The sequence below is a fragment of the Diorhabda sublineata genome, chromosome 1 (genome assembly GCF_026230105.1).
Source record: "Diorhabda sublineata isolate icDioSubl1.1 chromosome 1, icDioSubl1.1, whole genome shotgun sequence".
Classification (NCBI taxonomy): Eukaryota; Metazoa; Arthropoda; class Insecta; order Coleoptera; family Chrysomelidae; genus Diorhabda; species Diorhabda sublineata.
In genome coordinates this window covers 4,650,523-4,673,275 of record NC_079474.1, presented here as the reverse complement: position 1 = coordinate 4,673,275, position 22,753 = coordinate 4,650,523, and the positions used below count along the sequence as shown (strand labels likewise).

General features: G+C 34.3%; 1 protein-coding gene across 4 annotated transcripts in view; it reads right to left on the bottom strand.

The window, feature by feature from the left end:
* The window catches only part of LOC130452518 (maternal protein pumilio-like), a 341,105-nt gene that overhangs the window by 28,085 nt on the left and 290,267 nt on the right, over window positions 1-22,753 (bottom strand). For all 4 annotated transcript variants that reach the window (XM_056791847.1, XM_056791846.1, XM_056791848.1 and 1 more), the window contains one exon: window positions 2,316-2,627. In XM_056791847.1, coding sequence (XP_056647825.1) covers window positions 2,316-2,627 — 312 coding nt within the window. The remainder of the gene's footprint in view (window positions 1-2,315; window positions 2,628-22,753) is intronic.

The window sequence follows — 22,753 nt, the reverse complement described above, 5'->3', positions numbered from 1 at the left end:
ATAATAAACGTAAATAAGACGTGAGTTATTTGAATGCAATAAGTATACAGTCGCCTAAATTAAGTTATTTATTATTAACAAAATTATTATATGTACGAGGGTGAATTAAATATAAACAAGACTTATTTTTTAAAAAAATATTTTGATTTTAAACGCACAAACAATCATAGTTTATTTTTCTACATAATCTTCTGATTTAGAAACACATTTTTCCCAGCGTATAGGTAATTTTTTAATTCCAGGTAAAAAGAGTCAGGTCGTGTTTGTAGCCAATTGCGCACATATGCTTCAAGCTCATTATCGCTGTGGAATTTTTGCCCTCCCAAAGCTTCCTTGAGAGGACCAAAGACATGGAAGTCGCAGGGAGACAGGTCTGGACTTTATGGAGGGTGTTCCAGTGTCTCCCAACCCAGTTGCTCCAATTTTTGTACTGTCAGTGCTGCCGTATGGGGGCGAGCATTGTCATGGAGGAGAATCACTTTTCTCATTGGAAGGTGTCGTCTTTTGCGGCGATATGCAAGTCTTGCATATCGCAATTGCAATATCCGAAGTTGTTAGACGCCTATCACCTTCAACAAGTTGACGAACACTGTCGATGTTGCCCGCTGTAATGCTGGTGCGGGGTCTGCGGTCATGGCTCTCATTTTCAACACGTTCACGGCCCTCCACGAACTGTTTATGCCAAGCAAACACTCTAGCTCGCGACAGCGTCTTTTCCCCGAACTGTGCAGTCAATCTTCTCAAGATTTCGGCCGGTTTTACACCTTCTGCAACTAAAAACTTTATAACAATACGTTGCGCAATAGAGGGAGGTACCTCCTGCTCGGACATCGTAACGATGGACACTGAGCGAGTCTATGATGATGAGTCACGTGCTTCCCCCACTCCTGACAAACCAACCTAACAGCCAATAACAGCGGAACGTTCTTCCATCACTATTGCGCGCGCATGTCCAAAAGTCTCGTTTATATTTGATTCACCCTCGTATATATGAATAAAAATCATCACAAAGTTCGTGCGATAAAACGGTGTTTACCAGTGTTTGTTGACGAATGACTTGTTTCGGCAATATAATGTCAATTTACGAGGGTTGCTACTAAGTTTTGAGATATGACAACACTGATGTGAATATGTCAAATCTGCCATCATGAAATGTGACATTTTTAATAGTGAACGTACTCAGAACTTGTTGTCACACAACATTTTTGATTTGAATTGATTACGGATACTTAAAACATTCAATTTGGTCAAAAAATGGAATTAAATCGTGGGATCATTTTCTATGGCTTTCGACGTAGATGAAATCGACAACAGTGTGACCATCATGTGGCTTTGAGACTTTGGTGATGGGGCACCATCTCGAGACACCGTGTTTCGCTGAAAAAATTCAATCGCCGTGCTTCAAAAGACATTTATCAGATCGTGACAGGTGACGAATCATGGGTCTATACATATGAATCCGAAATTAAACAAAATTGACTATATGGGTCTTTTAAGATGAGCCAATTCCAACAAAAGTTGATCGCCCTCGAAGCCTCTGAAGCAAATGGTCACCTGTTAATGTGGAATAATTGGACTTGCGACCGTTCTATTATAGTGGTCTCCATCTCGACGAGACAAGCTCTTACACATCAGTTTAAAGCGTTTTCGAACAGTCAAAGTCATCTGCCATATAGTCCTTGTTTAGCACCCAAGGATTTCTGTTTATTCCCGCAGATTAAAAATAAATCTCGAGGTTAACGTCGTTCTGCACCCGAAGAAGCGATTGATGCGACAATATTTTGAAAAATAATAAATCCATATCCAAATATAAATATTAGTTTTTATTTACTAAGTATTCAAAGCAGATTTTTAGATCTGTTTCAAAACGCATTGTAATGAATTGGCAAAATGGTGCATTATAAAAAAAATATGAATGATAGATAGTTTTTTTTTGTATTGTTAGCGTTAAAACGAATAATCACAAGATATGATGTTGGCGATGATATATTAAATGGACAATAAATCAACTTTTACCTTACTATTAACAGAAATTAGTTCAAGGATCAGGACGAAAACGATACGAAAAGGTCAGGAGTGGACGATATATTGAAATCGTGCCAATAAAATCATCCAATCGGTTAACGAGACCGTTCGATATTGCTGAAATTTACTTTGTAGTCAAAATTTGTGCGAAAATGATTTGGCTAGTAAAAATTTGAATATTATCAAAAACGATGATTAGTTTCATAAAATAATTACATTACATATTTTTACAATTACTTTATGTACTGCTTATTTGACATAAATATCCGATTCGCTTGTTTGATACTAACCTGTACTTGCGGTTGGGCCTCAGTCGTGCCGTTAGGAGTGAGAGGTCTCCTGGCTCCATTATTGGCACCCTGTTGTATGAGATTTGCAGGCGGAGCTGGATATACCCACGGTCCCACTCCATAGTACTGAGCTGGTACCCCAGCGGTTATCAGATAAGGCTCTTGTTGTGGATTAACGAGGTAGGGGGGTTGTGGGAATGCGGCAGCTGCTTGTTGTTGTTGCGCCAAGTACTGTTGTTGCTGTTGCTGCAACAGCTGTAATTGCGCAGCCGTCGGCGTTGCCGCTTGCGATTGTTGAGATCGGAAGAGTTGCTGGAAACAAAACAACAAAAATCGTAAATTTGATTGAATCACTAATAAAAATCGAATGGGAACAGTATTTGGTTTAGTTCTATTCTAAAAAGTTTGAAACCAGCAACGAGAATTAATGTTTATACGAGGTTTATCTAAAAGATTCGAGTCTACCATCATACCACCGCGTTAGAGCTTCCAAGCGGACTCTATATTGTTATTTATTGAACGGCGTGGGTTCGTTTAGTTCATTTTTTCCTACGTCATATTTTGTTATGTAAAACAAAAGATTAGATCAAAAAATTCGCATTAAACTTATACAAACTAGCTCAGAAACAAGTGAGATGACGGTAAAGGTATTTATAGAGAATTACATGATTAGAGCGAGGAAAAAAGAGTGGTACATCGAGACAAATAACATCTGAAAATGTAGAGATTGAGTATTTTATGATTGGGTGAGATCGTTGGTTAAATGTACGCGAAGTAAAAAGTGATTTCGAAATACCAAAAAGTATAAATTCGAAAATTTTAACCGAAAAATTGGCATTGGCTATCGTATTTGTAAAATTTATACCAACGACAGATAAGAAGAATGTTCGCTTCAGAATCGGATCAGCTTTGAAACGGTTTCTAATGATAAAAATGTACTCGAGAAGAAGGTAATGAATTTCATTTGAAGAACGTGCTCCCAAGAAAGCAAAATGCGTTTTTTTTTATAAATAAGAAACCTATGGTTTGTTGAAAATCAAGATCGAATTCGTATTAGCAAAGTAGAGCTCGTTAAAATAAATCACATCATTATGTAGCTTTAAGCGTCTTTTTGTTTATTGAAACAGTTATTTTCCTACATTCAACTAATAATGAGAACTCGGTATTGTGTTAAAATTGTGTGAAAATTTCAGTGTTCACAAAAAAATTATAAGTTTTTGTTTGGGCGGTACCCAACAGTAGCGATTGTAGTAGTTCATTTTCTAGTACACATCAAATTCTTACTACAATTGCTATTAAATTGAAATGGAAGACATATTACAGTGTTCTATTGTTTCCATCTGATTGTAAGTTACTGTCTTCTGCATGGGAATTTATTTGAAATCTTGAAGACGGACAAGAATATGGACAAAAATATTGATTTCTAAAATAATCTCTTACCAAAATATAAACGTTTCTGTATATGATCAATGGAAAATATGATATTAAACAAAGGACATTCACCAGAACCCTTTTCTATATCTAGATCGCCCCACGTGAAACAGTGCAGAAAGATTTTTTTCTATAAGTTTCTTAAGGACACGCTCAGTTTCAACTGACTCAAATATGTTGTAGATTTGATCTTAGGAAAGAGGTAGAAGACGCACGGTGCAAGATCCGGAGAATAAGGTGGCTGGGATGTTGTAGCTGGCTAGAGGCCTCTTGACGGACAGTGCGGAATGAGGCACCAGGTTTGCACACTTTTCGTATGTTGAAATTTTCATGTAAAATTTCTTCTTTATTAATTTCTATAGATTCAGCAATCGCACTACCCTGACTTGAATCATTTTCAACATTTTCTCGGTCATCTTTAAAAAACTTAAGCCAGTTAAAATTATGTGAACGCAACAAGTTTCAGTTGCAACTTTTCCAAGTTTTATGTAAAATATCACAACAATCCCTTGGTTCTATTTTCACGTCGTTCATTTTTTCGACAAAACACACACGATTGTTACGGCTACACTGGTTTGTCTACAGAAACACTTTCGAAGTTGTCTCCAAGTAATACGACAAGTTATTATTGTTTGATTTCTAATAAGTAATGAGTAATACTGTATAATATAAGAACAATTTCAAAATATTGTCGATATTTTTTTTGTTAAAGCGGCATTACTTTCGATTGATTAACCTTAATAAAATGACGAATCATTAGTAACACCTATCTGCGATGACAAATCAACATACTACATATTTAAATAAGTAATTATATCAAATAACCTATAATTTGAATGATATCATCGCGAGTCGTGCACATTTTTTTAAGGAATAGATATTCCTACAATCTACTCATGTATCCAATAACGATTTACAGTTATGTATACGGTTCTTCTTGTCCTACTAACGATTGCTCGTGCTTGACCAATAGAATGTCCGCGAATTTTACAAACAATTTAGGACTCAAAGTCAATGCCCCTTACGAGGAGACGAAGAGGAAGTACCTTTTTACGGTCGTAGTACCGTTAGTCAAGAAATTACTCGAATGCACAGAAGACTACTGTGAACAGAATCGATAATCAGCTGATGCCATCTTCCTAATACACTCAGAATCGAGAATTATCAAATATTTGGATGGAAAAATAATTTGGAACTAATTAAAATTTAACAGTGGTGAAATTAATGACACTTTTTAGTGTAAATATATTTCTATATATCTAAATATAAACTATTGATCCCTAAGCATGACCTAGAGATGGCGGTAGTAGCTTGAAAAATACCACTGTAGTAGAAAGTACACAATATATACGGCAAAGTTTGAAGACGCCACCATGTATTTGTTTGGCAACCATCAATAGTGAATTTGTAAGCATTGAAAAAATTGGTCATCGTTTTATGTGATACAATATTTTAATTTGAATGGCCTTAGTCCAACCATTATAAAAGCTGGAATAGATTCTACTCTAGATGAGCCTGCTCCTTCATTATCAACAGTAAAATATTGGATAGCAGAGTTTAAGCGAGGCCTGCGAAGACCAGCATCGCTGTGGTCGACCAAATGAGGCGACGACTCCAGAAATGTTGAAGAAAATCCGAAAAGAGGTACTGGATGGATCGTCCACTGAAAGTGCGCGAGCTAGCAGACATAGTGGGCTTTCAAAAAAGTGTTTAATTGAAAAGTTGGATATTAGAAAGATGTGCGGAAGATGGGTGCCGCGTTTACTCACAATGGATCTATCGAGTGTTTGGCAATGTTTCACATAAACCAATTTATGTGCCGATCCACAACCATGGATCAAACGTGGGTCTATAACCTCACGCCCGAACCAAAAGGACGATAAAAACAATGGACTGAAAAGGAAGAGTCGGCTCCAAAGAAGTCAAAGACCGTTCCATATGTAGGCAAGATCATGGCGTCGGTTTTTTGGGACGCGCGCGGGATAATTTTCATTGACTATCACAAAAAACTATCATGGGCGAGTATTACGAGACCTTATTGAAACGTTTGAGCGAAGAAATCAAGCAAAAACGGCCGCATTTGGCTAAGAGGAAAGTCCTGTTTCATCAAGACAATGCACCAGCTCACAAATCCGTTATTGTAATGGCCAAAATTAATGAATTACAGTTTGAATTGCTACCTCATGCACTCTATTCGCCAGATTTAGACCCATCGGATTATTTTCTCATCCCAGATTTGCAAAAATGAGTCGGTGGTCAAAAATTTTTCAACAAAAGAGTTGTAATCGGCAGTTAATGGCTTTTTCGACAAGCTTGACGATTTTTATTATAAAAAGGGTATCGAACTTATTAGGTATATCGATAGGTATTTTGAACCGCGCATTTTTTTCAAAGAAAATATACAGGCTATGTCATGGAATAGTGGCCTATACAAACTTTCTTATTTTAATTGCAGCCCCCTGTATTCTATTTATTTTTTGGATTCTAGACATAATTTATGTACAATGTCCTACACCCATCTCCAACTGTTTCGGAAATATTAAAGAAGTTAACATTAAAAAAAGAATATGATGTGATTGTTAATGAAATTAATGTTTTATTTTGTGAGTGAAAAAGTTTGTAATTTGGGCAGTTACACAAAAAACATTGTAAGACATTTGTCATTTGTCTAACTGCTCTATTTTGATAATAAAATATGCGAATTTGGAATGACATTGAACATCAAAATGCACTTCAATTTTCAAATAATCCCAACGTTCATAATTCAGTTCACATATTCAGAAAAAAATTATTTTCAAAAACTGAATGCACTTGAAATTCATTTATTTCTTCATATAACAATCATGTTGTAATAAATGTGGTTGCTCCTATATGCAAATGAAGACATTTAAATTAAAGAGGATACGGAAATTTTTTTATATAACTGTTGTCCTAGTGAACTTGAGAGACGAGGCCGTTACGACGGAATGATTTATATCTATATGTTACTTATAACAGAACTGGTTTTTTCTTACGCGAAAATTGATACAACGATCAATATTTTAAATAAAATGTTTTTTTTTAGATTTAGTGCAATTGGTTATTTTGTCTCGTCCAAAAATAGAAGAATCATCATATTTTTATATACGAGGGCAGTTTTACGAACAGAGGTATGTTAAGACTTAAGATTGTATTGTTGTAAATTCTTCCAAGTAAAAGGGAATTGGCAAAACATTTCTTAAAATTAAAGTCAACTATTGAGAAGTTTCGATTCGTTTTCTTAAAGTCTTACTTACTAATCCAAAACTTCGGAAAGTTTCAAACAGCACGTGAAGCTTCAGGAAAACCAAAATTTCGAATGGAAAATTATTTCAAAGAAATATTTCGAAGGAAAGCGAATGTTTTTTTTTTCTTTCCAACAGTAGACACGGTTTGAGTTGATAAAGACTACCCTGAACTGAGTCAAAGCATCCACTTTTAGAAGAAATTCGCTGGAAAAGGCATTCTAGAAAATCTATTCTAATAGAAAGACACGATATTGTAGTACGGAGAAAACATAACCTAAGAACTACAAAAGAAACGAGAAACCAAAGAAGAAATTGTTTTCTTTAGATATAAAATAGATCAATGACAGACATATACCAAATAAATTTTGGCAAGATGAAACTATTACCAAGTCGAAGACAGGTTTTTCCAATAATTTATCTACTGGTATGAATCCACCAAGAGGAAAAGGGAGCGAACTGATAATGGTACACATCGGTAGTTCAAACAGTTTACTGACTTTTGAATCTACTCGTTCTGTTGGCATGAATTCTGATGTTTTTAGAGAATAGTTCGAACAAATGCTTAATCTTCTTCCTCAGAACTATATAATAATGTAAGTTATCACTCGCGAGTACCAAAAAAATTTCCTACAACCAAGTGGTTACGAAAAGATTGACAGAGTTGGCTAAATTCAAAGTTCTATCCCGGTGAAAGAATCTACGAACGCGCAAAAGCTGTGTAGAACCAACAGACTCCACATTCGCTGAATAAATAACCGTCACTACCCCCTTGGTTTTATGTACAAAAAGAAATTTAACATGGAACCTGGTGAAAGAATATGAAAATGATGAATATCATATACATCTCGCCCGGTACGACTTGCATGCAGCTCGAATTCCCGCCACTAGGAACCAACCGGTCGGTGTTTTGGCGCTGCGGTCTTGAGTTGGCTCATACGCAGAACAAAGTCACATGGCCAGTACGCAGACAGCACTGACGCTCTCGTTCCCACGCTGTAGAGCGTGCGGAAAGTCACTAGTTTAAATTGTGTGCGTAGTTATATAGAATAAGAAATGCCTTTTCCGGATGACGAAGAAACAAATATTGAATTTGCTTTAGAGGAGACTCCGATAATGTATAAATCAAAAATTCTAATCGCACCGTGCGAGTTGCATATGTGTGTAACCCGCCTTAATATAGATATGATTCTAATATAGAGCAGTAGGTTTGTTGAAACAATAACTTCTTTCATATCTATCGAGCGCGCGACTTTACTGTGAACACAATTATGAACACTGCGAATATCGAGCCATGAAAAGTTCACGCGCAATTTTCACCGCAATTCGCGCGTGATTGCTGCAGAAAAATTAGCCGAAACTCCGGTTGCTACCAAAACTTGCCGATCTAATTATGTAGAGTTGTTGTTGAAAAATGATTTTTTTTTGTCAGTGAAGTAACTTTTATTATTGAAAAGTCGTTATTGCGTCAAGCCGCCCTCACGGGAGTTGAAATCGTATAGAGTTATGGAAGTGATGAGAGCTTTCAAATTAAACGGAGCCGATTGTGAATAAACATATCTTATTAAACATAAAATTGATCGAAATAATTGTTGCTCAATTATTATTAAACATTTAGGTAACGATATATTTTTAGTAACAATTATTAAAACAAACAAATATCGGAAAATATGAATTTCTAAAAATAATTTTCATAACAACCAATTAACTTTTCTAAAAATTATGTATGCTATATCTAATCGTTTTCGTATAATATGCAAGCAGGTAATTTACAGATTAAAAAAAAACCTCATTAATTTTGACATCAATTATATTTCTTGATCATTAAAATTGGAATAAAACAATAATTATTTCACTAATAATTGAAAAAACAATCAAACCTTTAATGTTAGAAAGCTTACAAAACAAAAATGTTTACCACAAAGTATTTTATGAATCTACACATACCCTTTCCAGGATATTTTTTTAGCAATTTTTTTTAATTTGTACAACCTCCCTATCAAAAAGCAATCGACTAGAAGATCGCGTTTATCACAAAACATTCGCGATTTAGAACCTTCCGGCAAATTCCAATTAAAGAATGGAGAATTCTCCCTATGCGATTACTAGGTTCCACTTTCATTTTGTTGAAAATCCTCTACGGCAGATTCTCATAGCGTGACGTACCTCCCATCACCTGATGGGTGGAAGCCTAAAGGGTGGAGATATAGGAACGGCGCTTTCGATAATTTTATAACCGCTCCCAGACACGTGCTTACACCTAGACGCCGCCTTTTCGGGAAATGACGTTTTCCAGAGTCGGTTTTTTAATTATTTTGTATTTGAATTTTATAAGGTTGTTTGTTAATAGTGATTCCGATTAACAAAGGAGTAGTTGTAAAGGAGAAATTTAGAAATGTACAGAAGTAGAATAAAAGGTGAAGTTCACGCTTTCGTTCAGTTCAGATCAAAGCAACAATCACATAAATACAATCGATTAACCAAATTAACTCAACCAAAGTAAATAAAATTTATTGGAGTTTACACATTAAGAATCGATTTGCATATATAAGGGGCCCGGTATGAGAAAAATGTGAGGAGTAAAATCTATCGATGAATGACCTCGTTACGTTTTTGGTGCGCACCCTATGATGCGCAACTTTCTAATTTGTCAGTGTCAACATACTTATATTGCTGTCATTGTGAAGTTTTAATTTTTATTATTGTGAATTGAAAGTATTTTCAAATAACTATGGCAGAAAGAGGTGTAGATGATATTGCCGGAACATCTAACAAACACGTGGTTACAAAGTACGTTATAATTCATGTATTATATGTATGAGCATATGCAATTTGTATTTATTAAATATTTTAATAATTATCGATGTAGTTCATATAAATATATATTTGAAAACAACACATAAAATTAGATAATCAACCCAATATGAATTATCGAGCGCATCCACATAAAATAGAAAATTTCTAACCTAACCAAAAATTAATTTTTTTGTCGATGTCTATAAATTCTTCCACGTTTTTATGATTTATTTTATAAATAATTTTTAAATATTAACAACTGCAGTCAATAATTCGATAATATTATCAGAAAAATCGACAATATTTTTTAATTATAATAATGTTTTTATATAATTTTCTTTCGAAAAGTTATTTTTCAGCTTATTTAAATAATTTTCATGTATTATTGTATGTAAAAGATTTAGTGACATAATTATCTTTTCATAACCATTTTTGTTAATTATTAAGATAATATTATATTTTAAATAAAAAATTAATTATAATAATTTTAAAAAAATGTTTATAAAAACATTATTATGCATTTATAAATTTTCTAATTTTTTTTTATATTTTTTGACTAGGAAAAAATCTAAACCTCCAAAAACTCCAGCCGAGAGACAGCGAGCTTACAGATTAAAAAAAAATTAATGAAGGAAGCCCAAAATATTCTGGCAATCAACCAATCTTTTTTAAGTTAAATAAACTCTTTTTGCGTCTGGTTAGACTATCGAACTTAACGAGTAAACTCCAGTCGTGCGTCGAAGCTGATACACACAATTTTTTATAATCTCCTTTGAAGTACTGCTTTTGGTTGGAGGGATTCTATCAAAACGGTTTGTAGATATTTTTCCCAATGTTCGACAATGTTTTAAAACGTTTTATTTTTATTTTCGGAAAGAGGACGTTGCTAAATTTGACGAGGAAGCAAATTTGCAAGATTTCAGAAATCGAAAATATGCTAATCAAAGTTTGTAATTATTTATGATTAGTGGTTATTTTCAGTTGGTGAAATTTTGGGAGATTTGTAATCTTAATAGAAAACATGTTCGACAAGCGAGTATCAGTCAGGTTATAAGTTGCTGTCACTTTTGTGAGAGGTTATCCGATTGATGAGTGGCCTTTTCGATTCACCAATATCACAAATTGAATTAACTATGTTAATTTATTAGTTGGCTATTTGCAAATACGTCTATAATTAATAATAATTTCTATCTTTATAATTTTTCATGATATTTCATTGAAAATTGGTTACAGAGTTTTTTTATTATGATTTATGATTACATCTGTCATGGGATTTATGCTACGCGCTAGCACACACAAAAAAATTACTGATGGATCCATTTTTCCCAAGTTACTGTCAACTTTCCAACGCAAGATGAGAAATTTCCTGAAACTCGAGAAAAGCCACAATAACGTATGATCCTGTGAACTGTCATATTTCATCGTAGGTGAAATAGGTTCTTGACATCGAAAATATATTTCCGTCAAGAGGTAACTCGTCAAATTTCATCTTTCGTATTAAAAACTGCAATATAAAAAATGCATTGCAATATTTTTACAGTTATGGGTAAAATATACCCCATGAACATTCATTCAACCATTTCAGTATCAATTACAGGGTGGTTCAACGACGTTAATTGTAAATAAAGTTTTCAGATAGTGTTCGTTGGGAACTATTTTATTACATGAACCAAATAGCGACGATCTTTAGCGTTGTCTTCGGTTTTTGGGGCTCCAGCCCGAACGAGAGTTTGTTATACCACTCTGATGAGACGTATTAAGTCGAAACTAGTCGGTGGTTACAAACCTCTCCTTGTAAATACGCTAATATCGACAAAAAGGTCGATTAACATCACGCTCTTCAGAGAAGATGAAATTCAGCATTCGTCGAGGCATCAGCCAGGCAAGTAGTTGTATTCTCCTTTAAAGAATGACAGAATATATATTAGAAATATAAAATTTCGAACTTATTCCATAGTATGAATAGTAGAAATCATTAATTTTGTTGTGTCTAAACAGCAACTAATAGGAAAAATGGTAAAGTCTTGACGCTTAAAGATTTAAAATAAAATTTATAAAATGTAATCATTAAATACGATAATTATGAAACGGGAATAGAAACATAATTTTATACAAATGATTAATGGAGTTCATTTTACGAGCCAACTCCATTTTTACGAAAGGGCGCAATAAAAATTTTATGAGATAAAATATAGGGTGCTTTAACATTTATAATACCGATCGATATCGTACTAGAATAACCTGAATGATATCATACTCGTTCATTTGCGTGAGACGCTCTAATATATTTAAATACTCAACATAATCAGATTTGATTTGCAAACTTTTTAACGTCGTGAATAAGAGGACACAAAATGAAAAATGTGATACATCATCTAAGGGGTTTACTGCTACGAAAAGTCTAACAAAAAACAAGCTAAAGTTACTTAAAATGTAGTTGGAGCGGGCATTGAGGATGTGGACGCTTGATTTGAGATACATGACTCGAAAACTCACAGCAATTAAAGAGAGAAATATATAGAGAAGAAAAACTATATCTATGGTGAATTGGGACAAGATCAAAAACCAAAAAACAATGCTAACCGAAATGGACTTATGAAGAACGGAGAATGAGATCGATAACAAAACCAAACAACAGACTAACTACCTAAACAGGTCCTAGAACGGATACCACAAAGGAAAAAGTGACGACCACGAAGAAGAATTAATAGAAATATTTTAAAAAGAACAACTTCTACAAACGAATACACTTAAAATTATTGTCGCGTCCACCAAATTCTCCAGATCTGATTAATGGCCCTTTTCAGATTTAAAAAAAATGAAGATTAACTTTCTTTTTTGAAACCAAACTGAGGTTTAACCTTTCTGTTGAATCTTAATAATAATGTTGACGTTTATCAAAATATTTTCATTAGTTACTAATTATCCTACAATTTACAATATACCGTGAGTTGTTACGTAGTTGTAATGAAGTTAACTCAACCTTGCTCAATATACTATTCTTAACTCCTTTGAATCGGGGAGTATCTGAAACATCCTTTGATAAATTTCAATAGCGACGCCGAAACTAACTTGGAACGGTACGAAGGGACCGGCGCTAGGCATAGAAACGAGATAAAAGGGGATGTTCTAACATTAATTTCACGTGAATAATTTGCGCACTTTATTTTGCGATCCCTTATATTCTAACTTTCTCAACAGACTGGCAACGTATTGTGCAAGTATGTGTTTAAAGGTCCTTAATGTGTTTTAATCCGCTCTGAGGGATTCTTGTCTAAACGGAACGGTAAATTAACCGAAAGTTTTCCGAATATAATTGGCGAAATGTTCCATCTCGAAATGTCGTATGTCTTAATCAGCCGAAAACTAATATCCGGATTTGGTTCTATATTAATTGCCCCCAAAGACTAATTAAGAATCTCGTGCACAACACAGTTATATATAAATTAACATATCGTTAAAAAATTATGTGGCTGATGGACTTGCTTCCAAGCCATTCTCTTTCACACACACACACGCACACAAATAAATAGCTCAACAGGCTTTATAAACCTGAGGCTTGTAGTTGTTCTACTGCTTTTCTCCATGAATTATTCATATTCTTTCTAAATCTTCTATCCATTTCTTCCATGGACTGCTTCTTTTCCTTTTCGCTCCCTCTTCCCTTAATAAGAATATTTTCTTCTGATTATATGCCCCATCCAACGGAGGCTTTTTGCTTTGACAGCACATCCCATCCCAGCGTGATCAAACAATCCTCTAATCTCTGCGTTCGTTCCTTTCCTCCACTTGTTTGATCTTGCATTTTTCTGGAAATCCTGCTTAGTGTAGATTATTTTTGTATTGTCTTGTAAATGCGTAACTTGGCGGTTTTTAATAGTCCTCCTAGGGCTCCAAACGTTTTGATTCCTGAAGCCAGTCTTCGCATGTTACTGTCACTTCCAGGTATTCGAATTCCTGGACCTTATCAAATCTATAATCTCTGTAGTTTTGCTCTGTAGTCACTTTTAATTGGTTGAAGTTATTCAGTTCCTGTCCCATCTCCGTATATTTGGTTTTTTGTTTATTTATACGGAGTCCCTATTCTTGTTTTTTATTTTCAAAGAGTTGGAACTTTCAAGCAAAAATATATGCAATTGAAAAATGTGTCCAGTTGAATTTGGAAAAGTATCATCGCCTACAGGAGATTATCACCTTGTCCGATGAACAAGCAGATATTAGAGCTCAGTGTTATGAAATCCGAACTGGTTTGGGAATGGCTGGACTTGCTAAAGTAGATAAACACAAAAATCATCCTCATGAGTAGTATCCATGAGTAATTTTTATTTTATTGTCGTTGAGGATCAAAAAAAACTGGACTACGTACGCAATAGTTAGTTGATAATCATCAAAGTTGACTTTTTTTTGATGGCATGGTTATTTCGAGAAAAAAAAGTACCCACATCAACATTTGGATCTGAGACATGGACACTCACTCAAAAACAAAAAAGTAAAATACAAAGTAAAGAAATGATTAATAAGGAGGATATAAGAAGCACGAACTTACAAAAAAAAGGAAGGAAGACCGAGGAGAAGGAGGAGCTGGACAGAATAATGGAAACTGCTGTGGAAAAAGGAGCCTACTCTCAGCTCTAGCATGCCTCACACCTGAAAAGGTAGAAAGGCTTCAGGATTAAGACTAACTCTAACTGCGAACAATTTTTTATATTTTGAAGCTAATTTTTAATTAAAGTCGAAAGAATTCTTTTTATCTTTAACAATTTAATAGCTCTAACGGATAATAAAACAGTTATTAACCACAAATGAAATTTCATATTTTTAATTGTAGATCAAATACATCAATTAGTATCGTGAAAACTATTCCAATATTTAAATTAGCAGTTTGATTGTGAAGCACTAAAATCAGACTGACATAAACTATATTTTTTTTATTTTATAACCGCATAGAAATCCACTGAATAACCCGGTTAAAGTTCGATAACATCGCATAAACAATGGTAAAACAATTTGTATGTTAGAAATGCTTAATTAGGTACTGCCGAGAATCTGGTAGAACTTATATGGTAAACTGTTTTCTCAAGAAAACTTATAACAATAATTTATTCAATAACATTGAATAACTTATTGAGAAAAAGTGAAATGTTAGTTTCAGACACCGTCCTTCTGGCGTACTTTCACAAAAAATCCATCAAGTTTATGGCGTGAAGTCTTCTGTCTACGTGAACCTTCTTTCGACCGTTGGTCAGGTTACGTTGATTTCGCTCAAATAGTATCTTGTAGATGTTATGATGTCCAAAGATATCTCGATCTCACAGTTGATTTTCAATTAACTGCAAATAACTCTAATATGCCAAAGCCAAAAATATAAATAGAACATTTCTTTTTATCGCTTTGTTTAGTTTATCCCATAGACAAATGGCTTTAGGTCTCGATCGACAGCATTGTGATTATCGACAGTTTATTGTTGTTCTTTGTTTATCACCCTGGGGTCCAAAGTCTTTCTTTGATCAAACAAATTTTAGGGACATTTCGTTCTTATCTAAATTCAATTGTCCCGCCTAGAGAGTCTGTTTAACCCCAGTGTGTGTTTATTGTTAAGTTTTTGTTTATATTTATCAACGTAATGGCGCCCAATTTACCTAAATGATGATAATAGTGATTCCGGCCCCGACTTGAATATGATGATGACCTGAATGGCAGTGAACGTGAAGCGATAGAAGAAAATAAAGACAATGGAGGAGACGGTAGCAATAAAACCAAAACCAAGAAACCCGAAATAGTCCTCTTTTATAACTCTACTAAAGAGGGACCGACATTCAATTAATTGTTCCATGGGTAGTTTCATTCTGCAGAAGAATAAAAGGTTGGCAAGTGTTTTCGCAATATTGGATCAATGTGGAATCAACTCTCTGGTTTTGTACTTTTTGAATGAAGAAATTTCTAAACTCGCCAGCAGGAGGTATTTGCAGATGTTTGTTAAGAATCTAATCAAGCTATGGCTGTATGAACGCTATTCAAAGAGGTATCAAACTGGCAATTAGAGAAATACTGCAGAACGTCCAGTTGCAAGTAATGAAAACTACGCTGTTCTTGGGTGAGAAAAATCATTCAATGGTTTGCAGGGAATGTACCGAGTTGAAAAGAACATACAAGGATGTATTGATATCTAGTTAGCCTAAACCAGTTCCGTGCATAAACAAATATTGTGAAAATCGAAAAATTGGAGTATCGAGCCAAGTACTACCTGTATTTAAAGGGTTAAGAGGTAAGCAGATTTACGAAGATATGCTTAATACCCTTGGTAATCAATGTCTTTCGTATGCTACCGTGAAAAATTAGACTGCAAGCTTCAAAAGAGGTAAATTTTCCATTGAACATGATGACCGATCGGGAAGACTAGTTTCTGTGTCAGTCCTCGAAAATATCGATGCAGTTCATGGCATGATTTTATCAGATCGTCGAATTGGGGCTAAAATGGATATCTGAAGCACTGAATATTTCATACGAACGCGTTCATCATATAGTTCACGTCAATTTGGACATGAGAATGGCGACACTCTGGTTCTTTAAGACCTAAGAAGTTTCGTGTCCAAAAATTTGCTGATTTTTTGGATAAGGATGGAACAATAACTGGATATTACTATTCGACATTACTAACCAATCTACGGTTTGGATAAATCGATGCAAATCAATAATAAATAAATCTATTAAATATCTATTACAATTAAACGGCAGTAGTGCGTGTTGAGGACAGTGTTGAGAGAGACGAAATCGAAATACAAAAGGGAGTTCGCCAAGGCTGCGTTCTTTATCCATAATTATTTGATATATATTCTCCGTTTGTATTTCAGAAAGTGCTGGAGGAGAGACATAAAGGGATAAACATCGAAGGAATATTAATCAACAACTTTAGGTTTTGCCGATGATAATTCTATAATGACTGATAGCGAAGAAGATCTTCAAAACTTATTAGAGAAAATCAAGCGAGAATATGAAATTTTAGGTATATTAATATTAACCCTATACTCACACTGAATGGAAAACAAATAGAATAGGTGCAAAAATACAAGTATCTTGGTTCAGTTATGAACGCTGAAATGAATCCAGACAAAGAAATCCAAATCTCGAGAGGCATTTGTCAAGTACTCCTCAATGTTTGCAAACCTCCACGTCAGAATAGAATTCATGGAATGTTATGTGTGGACAGTGCTGCTGTACGGAGTGGAAACTTGGGCCTGGAAAGCTCAAATGATCAAAAAACTTGAGGCATTTGAGGTGTGGCTCTATAGACGCATCCTGGACTGACAGAATCACCAACGTCGAAGTACTAAGACGCATTGGGCGGAAAAGAAAGCTGTTGACAGTTATTAAGATAAAAAAAACATCTTACAAAGAAAGGGATCAGCAGAAAGAATAAATCCTGGGTCCGTAACATAAGAGAATGGATAAATCTGAGCGTCGGAGAATTGTTGCGAGGAACAGAGACGCATTTAAAAACGTGGTCGCCAATTTTCAATGAGAAGACGGCATGAGAAGAAGAAGAATTATGAATCTTTTCCAAATAAATTTTATGTAAGTACGAGTAAGTATTATACTGGCCAAAAATTATTTCAGCCGGTTTAGATATACCTAAACAAGCTGTAGAATAATTGATTTCAAACATTTTTAAAACCTTATGATAACAAAAAAGAAAATGATAATGGGGGCCACGAGATCCCAGGGTTATATTTCCGTATATTTTAGTTAGGGTTATAAATAAAGGTTAATAATTTTTGATTCTAAACCATCCGCTGATCTAAGGAGATAGTGGCGATGCATTAGTGTAAGTGTATTGGCAACGGTATTATTATTCGAAATTAATGTTACTATAATAACAAATAATAATATAAATAAAAAACTAATTACCAAAACATATGTAAACTACTTCCCAATCAAAAAGTTATGCATGATCCTAAAATCATTGACAAACAAATGTGTTCAAATAAATTAGCTAAATATACGATGATGCTTGCGTCACGCAAAGTTTTTTTTCTTCTAAAATATCCAAAAACTTTTTATTGCGTCGAAAATTGGCATACAAGTAAAAAATATTTTATTTACGTTCTCTTTAAATGGAATTAGTGGATTTTTCGTATGAAAACTTTGTTGAGCGACCTTCGTCTGCTTTTAAAAGACACAGTCGACTGCCATCATTGTCACGCATCACATTTTTTTATATCACGTTTCCATTTCCAGAATGGAAACGGTCTCGATATTATCTGTGAAATTAGAAGATCATTTCAAACTCATACTATTATGGAATGTCTCACGTCTCGAATGTTTGATAAACGAAAAATTCTCAATGTTTCTCAATAATTACAAAAACGCTATAAATTCTGATACGTATAGTTTTTTAACACGGCCGAGATTATAGTGATATTTACATTTTTGAAGATATTTCGCTGTCCTGGTAATACAGAAGTAAGTTGTTTCAAAATACTTATGTTGTTTGCATGTTTTGTTTTGGAAATCCTTAAGAAATGCCGGATACTAAATTTGAATGATTTTTAATAATGTATACCTTAATAGAAATCACATAACAGTTAATAATCAAACATCTAAGGTAAAATTAAACAAACAAACAAAAAACAATTAAGGCGATTATAGTAGATGCTTGAAATAGTATCCGTTGTCCAAAAAAGAAACGCCGTAGAGCTGGAAGTTGCAGAACAGTCAGAGGAAGACTTAAGGCCGCTAAGCTAGAGCCAAAAAGGTTAGCTACTATCCCCAAATTAACCCCAGGACAGCCTACGAGTTGCCAAAGATCAAGTTAATTGGTCTCAAGAACAATTGAGCTACGTTCTCTTCTCAAATGAAAGCAGATTTTGCTTGCATGGACGAGTCTACAGAATTGAGTGGGCATCGTAATGGAAGCAAATACCTAATTGGTTTTTATTGAAAATAACGGTAGAACGGGTAGATTAACGGCGATACCGATACATAGAAGAAATTTTGGGGAATCACAACGTTCCCTACGCTAATTTAAGCACTATGGACTTAAATCCTATCGAGCATTCATGGAATGAACCCAAGAGAAAAGTTCGGACTAGAAATACACTAGTACACTAAATATCGATAGATTAATTTCAAATAAATTATTATTTCGTCGATTTTAAGCTGGTACTTGTTAATTATAACCCTTAATCATTGTTTTAGATTCCTACTCGTTCCGATATATTTCTTTATCAAAAAAAGAACTCAATAATAACACAGATCACTTTATTATAACGCTAAGACTAAGGGCTTTGAGATGCTAAAATCAGGAAAAGAAAGAAAGCTACAGATTTTTTGCTGAAGATTTTTGAACGCGGGAGTACGGCTTGAGTTAATTTTTTGGCTCACCACTGTATTATACCTTCAATAATGTACACAAACTAAGAAGATAACAAAAGCAGTCCTTGTTGAAAGATATTTTCCTCATTTTGTTACAGCTGATTTATATTTTTCTCAGAAAATGTGTGTCCGAGTGATTAATGAAATTGTTTATTCATTCTTCGGGGGCATTACTGGCCTGACTTTCCATTTTAAATATTAGTAAAGCGTTTATGGTAACACAATTTTGTAAATGTTAAATACACATCAGTCTTTAAATAAATTAATCGCGTGAGGAAACTACTATATACACCAGAACTTCATAAATATTATTTATTATCCGAATATCAACAGAGATGCCTTGGACGGATAAAAAATATTTTTTTTTCAATTCATTTTGATGAAATGAGGCTATCCATTCAAAATTAACATAATATTCACTTTATTTTAGGAAAGAAAAATAAGTTACGTCACACCGATGGTGCTTTTTTTCTCCGAAAGGAAAATAAATCATTTGTTCGTGACATATTTTTCTGAAAGCATCTGCAGAGAACTTTAGTTAAATGGGAAAATACTGTATACAACAATTTTATTTTTGTAATTTTCAATATCTTTCGAAAATGAATATGTATTGGATAGTCACGGATCAATATCGTTTTCGTATAAATCATTGTATTACATTTAAATTTTGACCATTTCTTTGTCCGATAAATCTATATATCAGGATATCAAGAGTATTACCTGGAGTTTAGTACCTAATCCACTTTGTAAAGTTGGAAAATACATAAATGAAAACCTAGAATTTTGTGATTCCTTTGAATTGCATTTCAACCGTAGGAATTACTAAATAATATACAATAAAGAAATGAATTTTTTTGAAAATTAAAATAATAAGGTTTCATTTAATAATTGAAATACCGAGCTGCATAATCTTCCGTCACGAGTTGTCTAATCTTCATAACAACCACGATCACGAGTTGTAAGTGTAGAAATGACGAGATGGCGCACGTCTTATCACATGATGTTTGGAGCTCACGGCTTGAACACGGACTCAAAGTTTCAAATTCCGTTTGCGAAATATTTATTTTTTTGATAAATATTTACATTTATACACTCAAAAGTGGCCTAACGTCTTTGTACGACTTACTAATTTCATTTTAGTTAAAGCAATTTTTGTGGATCTATTTTTTCTGGTAATAAAACGACCAAGAGCGCTTGTAGACGTCCGTTTTTTTCACAGGACAACGGTCCGTCAATAAACGGCTATCCTTGTATTCATATATTTTTTTATCGGATGGATGTTAGCTGGGACAACCGTCTTACATGCCCTAGTTAATAGTTTTGAACTGGTAGTCAAAGATTACGCACACAGAAGAAACAAAAAGAAATAGAAAAACGTAAAAGGTCATTGCGGGTGCATCCGATATTATTGGAAAGGGAAGAATATGGTGCATTTCATACTCTTTTTATGCAGTTTGAAGAAGATGAAACTAAATTTTACAATTACTTTCGGATGAAGAAAGAAACCTTTCAACTTTTATTAACAGCGCCAAAACTAGACTAACTATTTTTGAGGTACTCTTGGGTTTTGTTCCATAGTACAAGCCTATTTTTAACTAACCTTATTAACAATTCCATGTCACCATCAGCCATTTTTAAAAGAACGCACGTAGATGGCACTCCATTTGCAGAAAACAGGCAGGGGAAGCGGTGGTGCATCCAGCGTATATCGTTCGCCGGATCGATGTCTGGTGCATGTACACACAACCATTATAAAACATAACCACCGCGAATCCATCAAAAAAACACGGTCCCTTGTCCGGTGAAAAAAAACGGACATCTTTAGCTTCGTATGTGGGATAACCACTATAGGTGTTGGTTATTACCTACCGTACCGATCGTTATCTCATATTTTGATTATGAAATCTCGTGATCTGTCGAATCTGTTTCAAAGTATGCAAAACTGTGTTTCTTTGGTGTTGCTAAAGTAGTTGGCCTTGACTTGCGAAATACAGAGCAATGGGTTTGTCGTTACAATTAACAAACATAATCTTGATGAGTAGTCTAAGTGAGAATATATAATAATATATAACAACTGCAAATAGTTTTTTAAACATTTAAATGAAGTCACATATTGTACAAGTAAATATATACGTATTAATCGAGGAAGTTTCGAGGAGTTTCGGAATTTTTTACCGTATAATATCTGTCACTGTGAGGATGCTAGATCCTAGCTTCCAAAAAACATTCTAGGGCTACCACAGCCACCCTATAAAAAAACGTCGATAATAGAACGCACCTTGAATCGATTGACAAACAATTGTGACGAGGGTTCCAGTGAAAACTGTTCCAAAGCCTGGAAAAATCGCTGTAGTAATGTATTAACGCGGAAGGGAGCATCACTCAATTGTCAGATCTCGTATAACTTATAAAATGTTCGAAAATATCGCATGTCTTTTAATGAATTTAGTCAATATTGACGATAACTCGAAGAAATAGCGAGTGGATGACGTCAAGGAAATATTCTCGACTAAACAAATAAATGGAAAACGAAATGATAATGATAATAAAGAGCAAACAATGCTTCTTAAACGTTAGTTTACATTTAAAAAAAAGGAACGAAGTGCAAAGTAATAAGCATACTGGTCAAAAGTTTTTGCCCATCCCATAATCCATTTTTCAAATATCAAAATAAAACACTTAAACACATTTCTCATTCATATTGTTACGTCCCCCCATTATCCTCTTTACTATTAAGTAATAAACAAAAAAAAAATTAAAATAAAAACAGAAAAAAACAGAAGAAAACAGAAACCAACAAAAAAAATACGAAATATCTCCCTAAACCTGGAAAGAAACCGGGGCTTTCTTTTCTTCTTTGTCAAACTACAATTGAGCGTTTGTTTTCTTTCTTCTTTTTTCAGCCTGAAGCAATCACCACAATCCCAACCTTGTAGAGGAGCAACTCCTACATCAGTGCCAATTCCAACGAACCTCTCTAGAGAAAATTTCATATTGTCAAGTTGAAGCCAAAACGGTGTCTTAAAAACCATAAATAATAGTGTCCATTATTTGTTTACTTGCCCATGTTTATTTTTGTCGATTCTTTAATTGTGAATTAATTCTTCGATGTTTATGATTGTAATTTAGTCCCAGTGAGACGCAAGAACGTGCTGTTACATCTTTTTGTTCACGCAAGTTCAGACTTTTAAAACGGATAAAACCAAGGAACTATCAATTGAAGCTACTGCGTTAATCGCAAGTCTTCATAATCTAGGGAAAAGTAACACAACCGCAGAAGATAGTATATTGATCTGTAGACGTGATCGACGACTCACGGATCCAGAGATAGCAACTCAGATCAATGAATGCTCGAGTACTTTTATAGTGAAAAGAAGATTGAGAAAAGCTTGTCTGTGGAAGTGTGGCAGAAGTGAAGTTACTGTAGGCTAAAAAACACAAAAATTGGACGCAGGAAGAGTGGGAGCGATGAGTCAAAGTTTGGTCTAAGAGAAAAATGTTAGATCTATGAGGAGTCCTGACTATAAAACACGTCGGAGGCTAAGTGATAGTTTGGGGATGTTTTGGAGGAAGTGC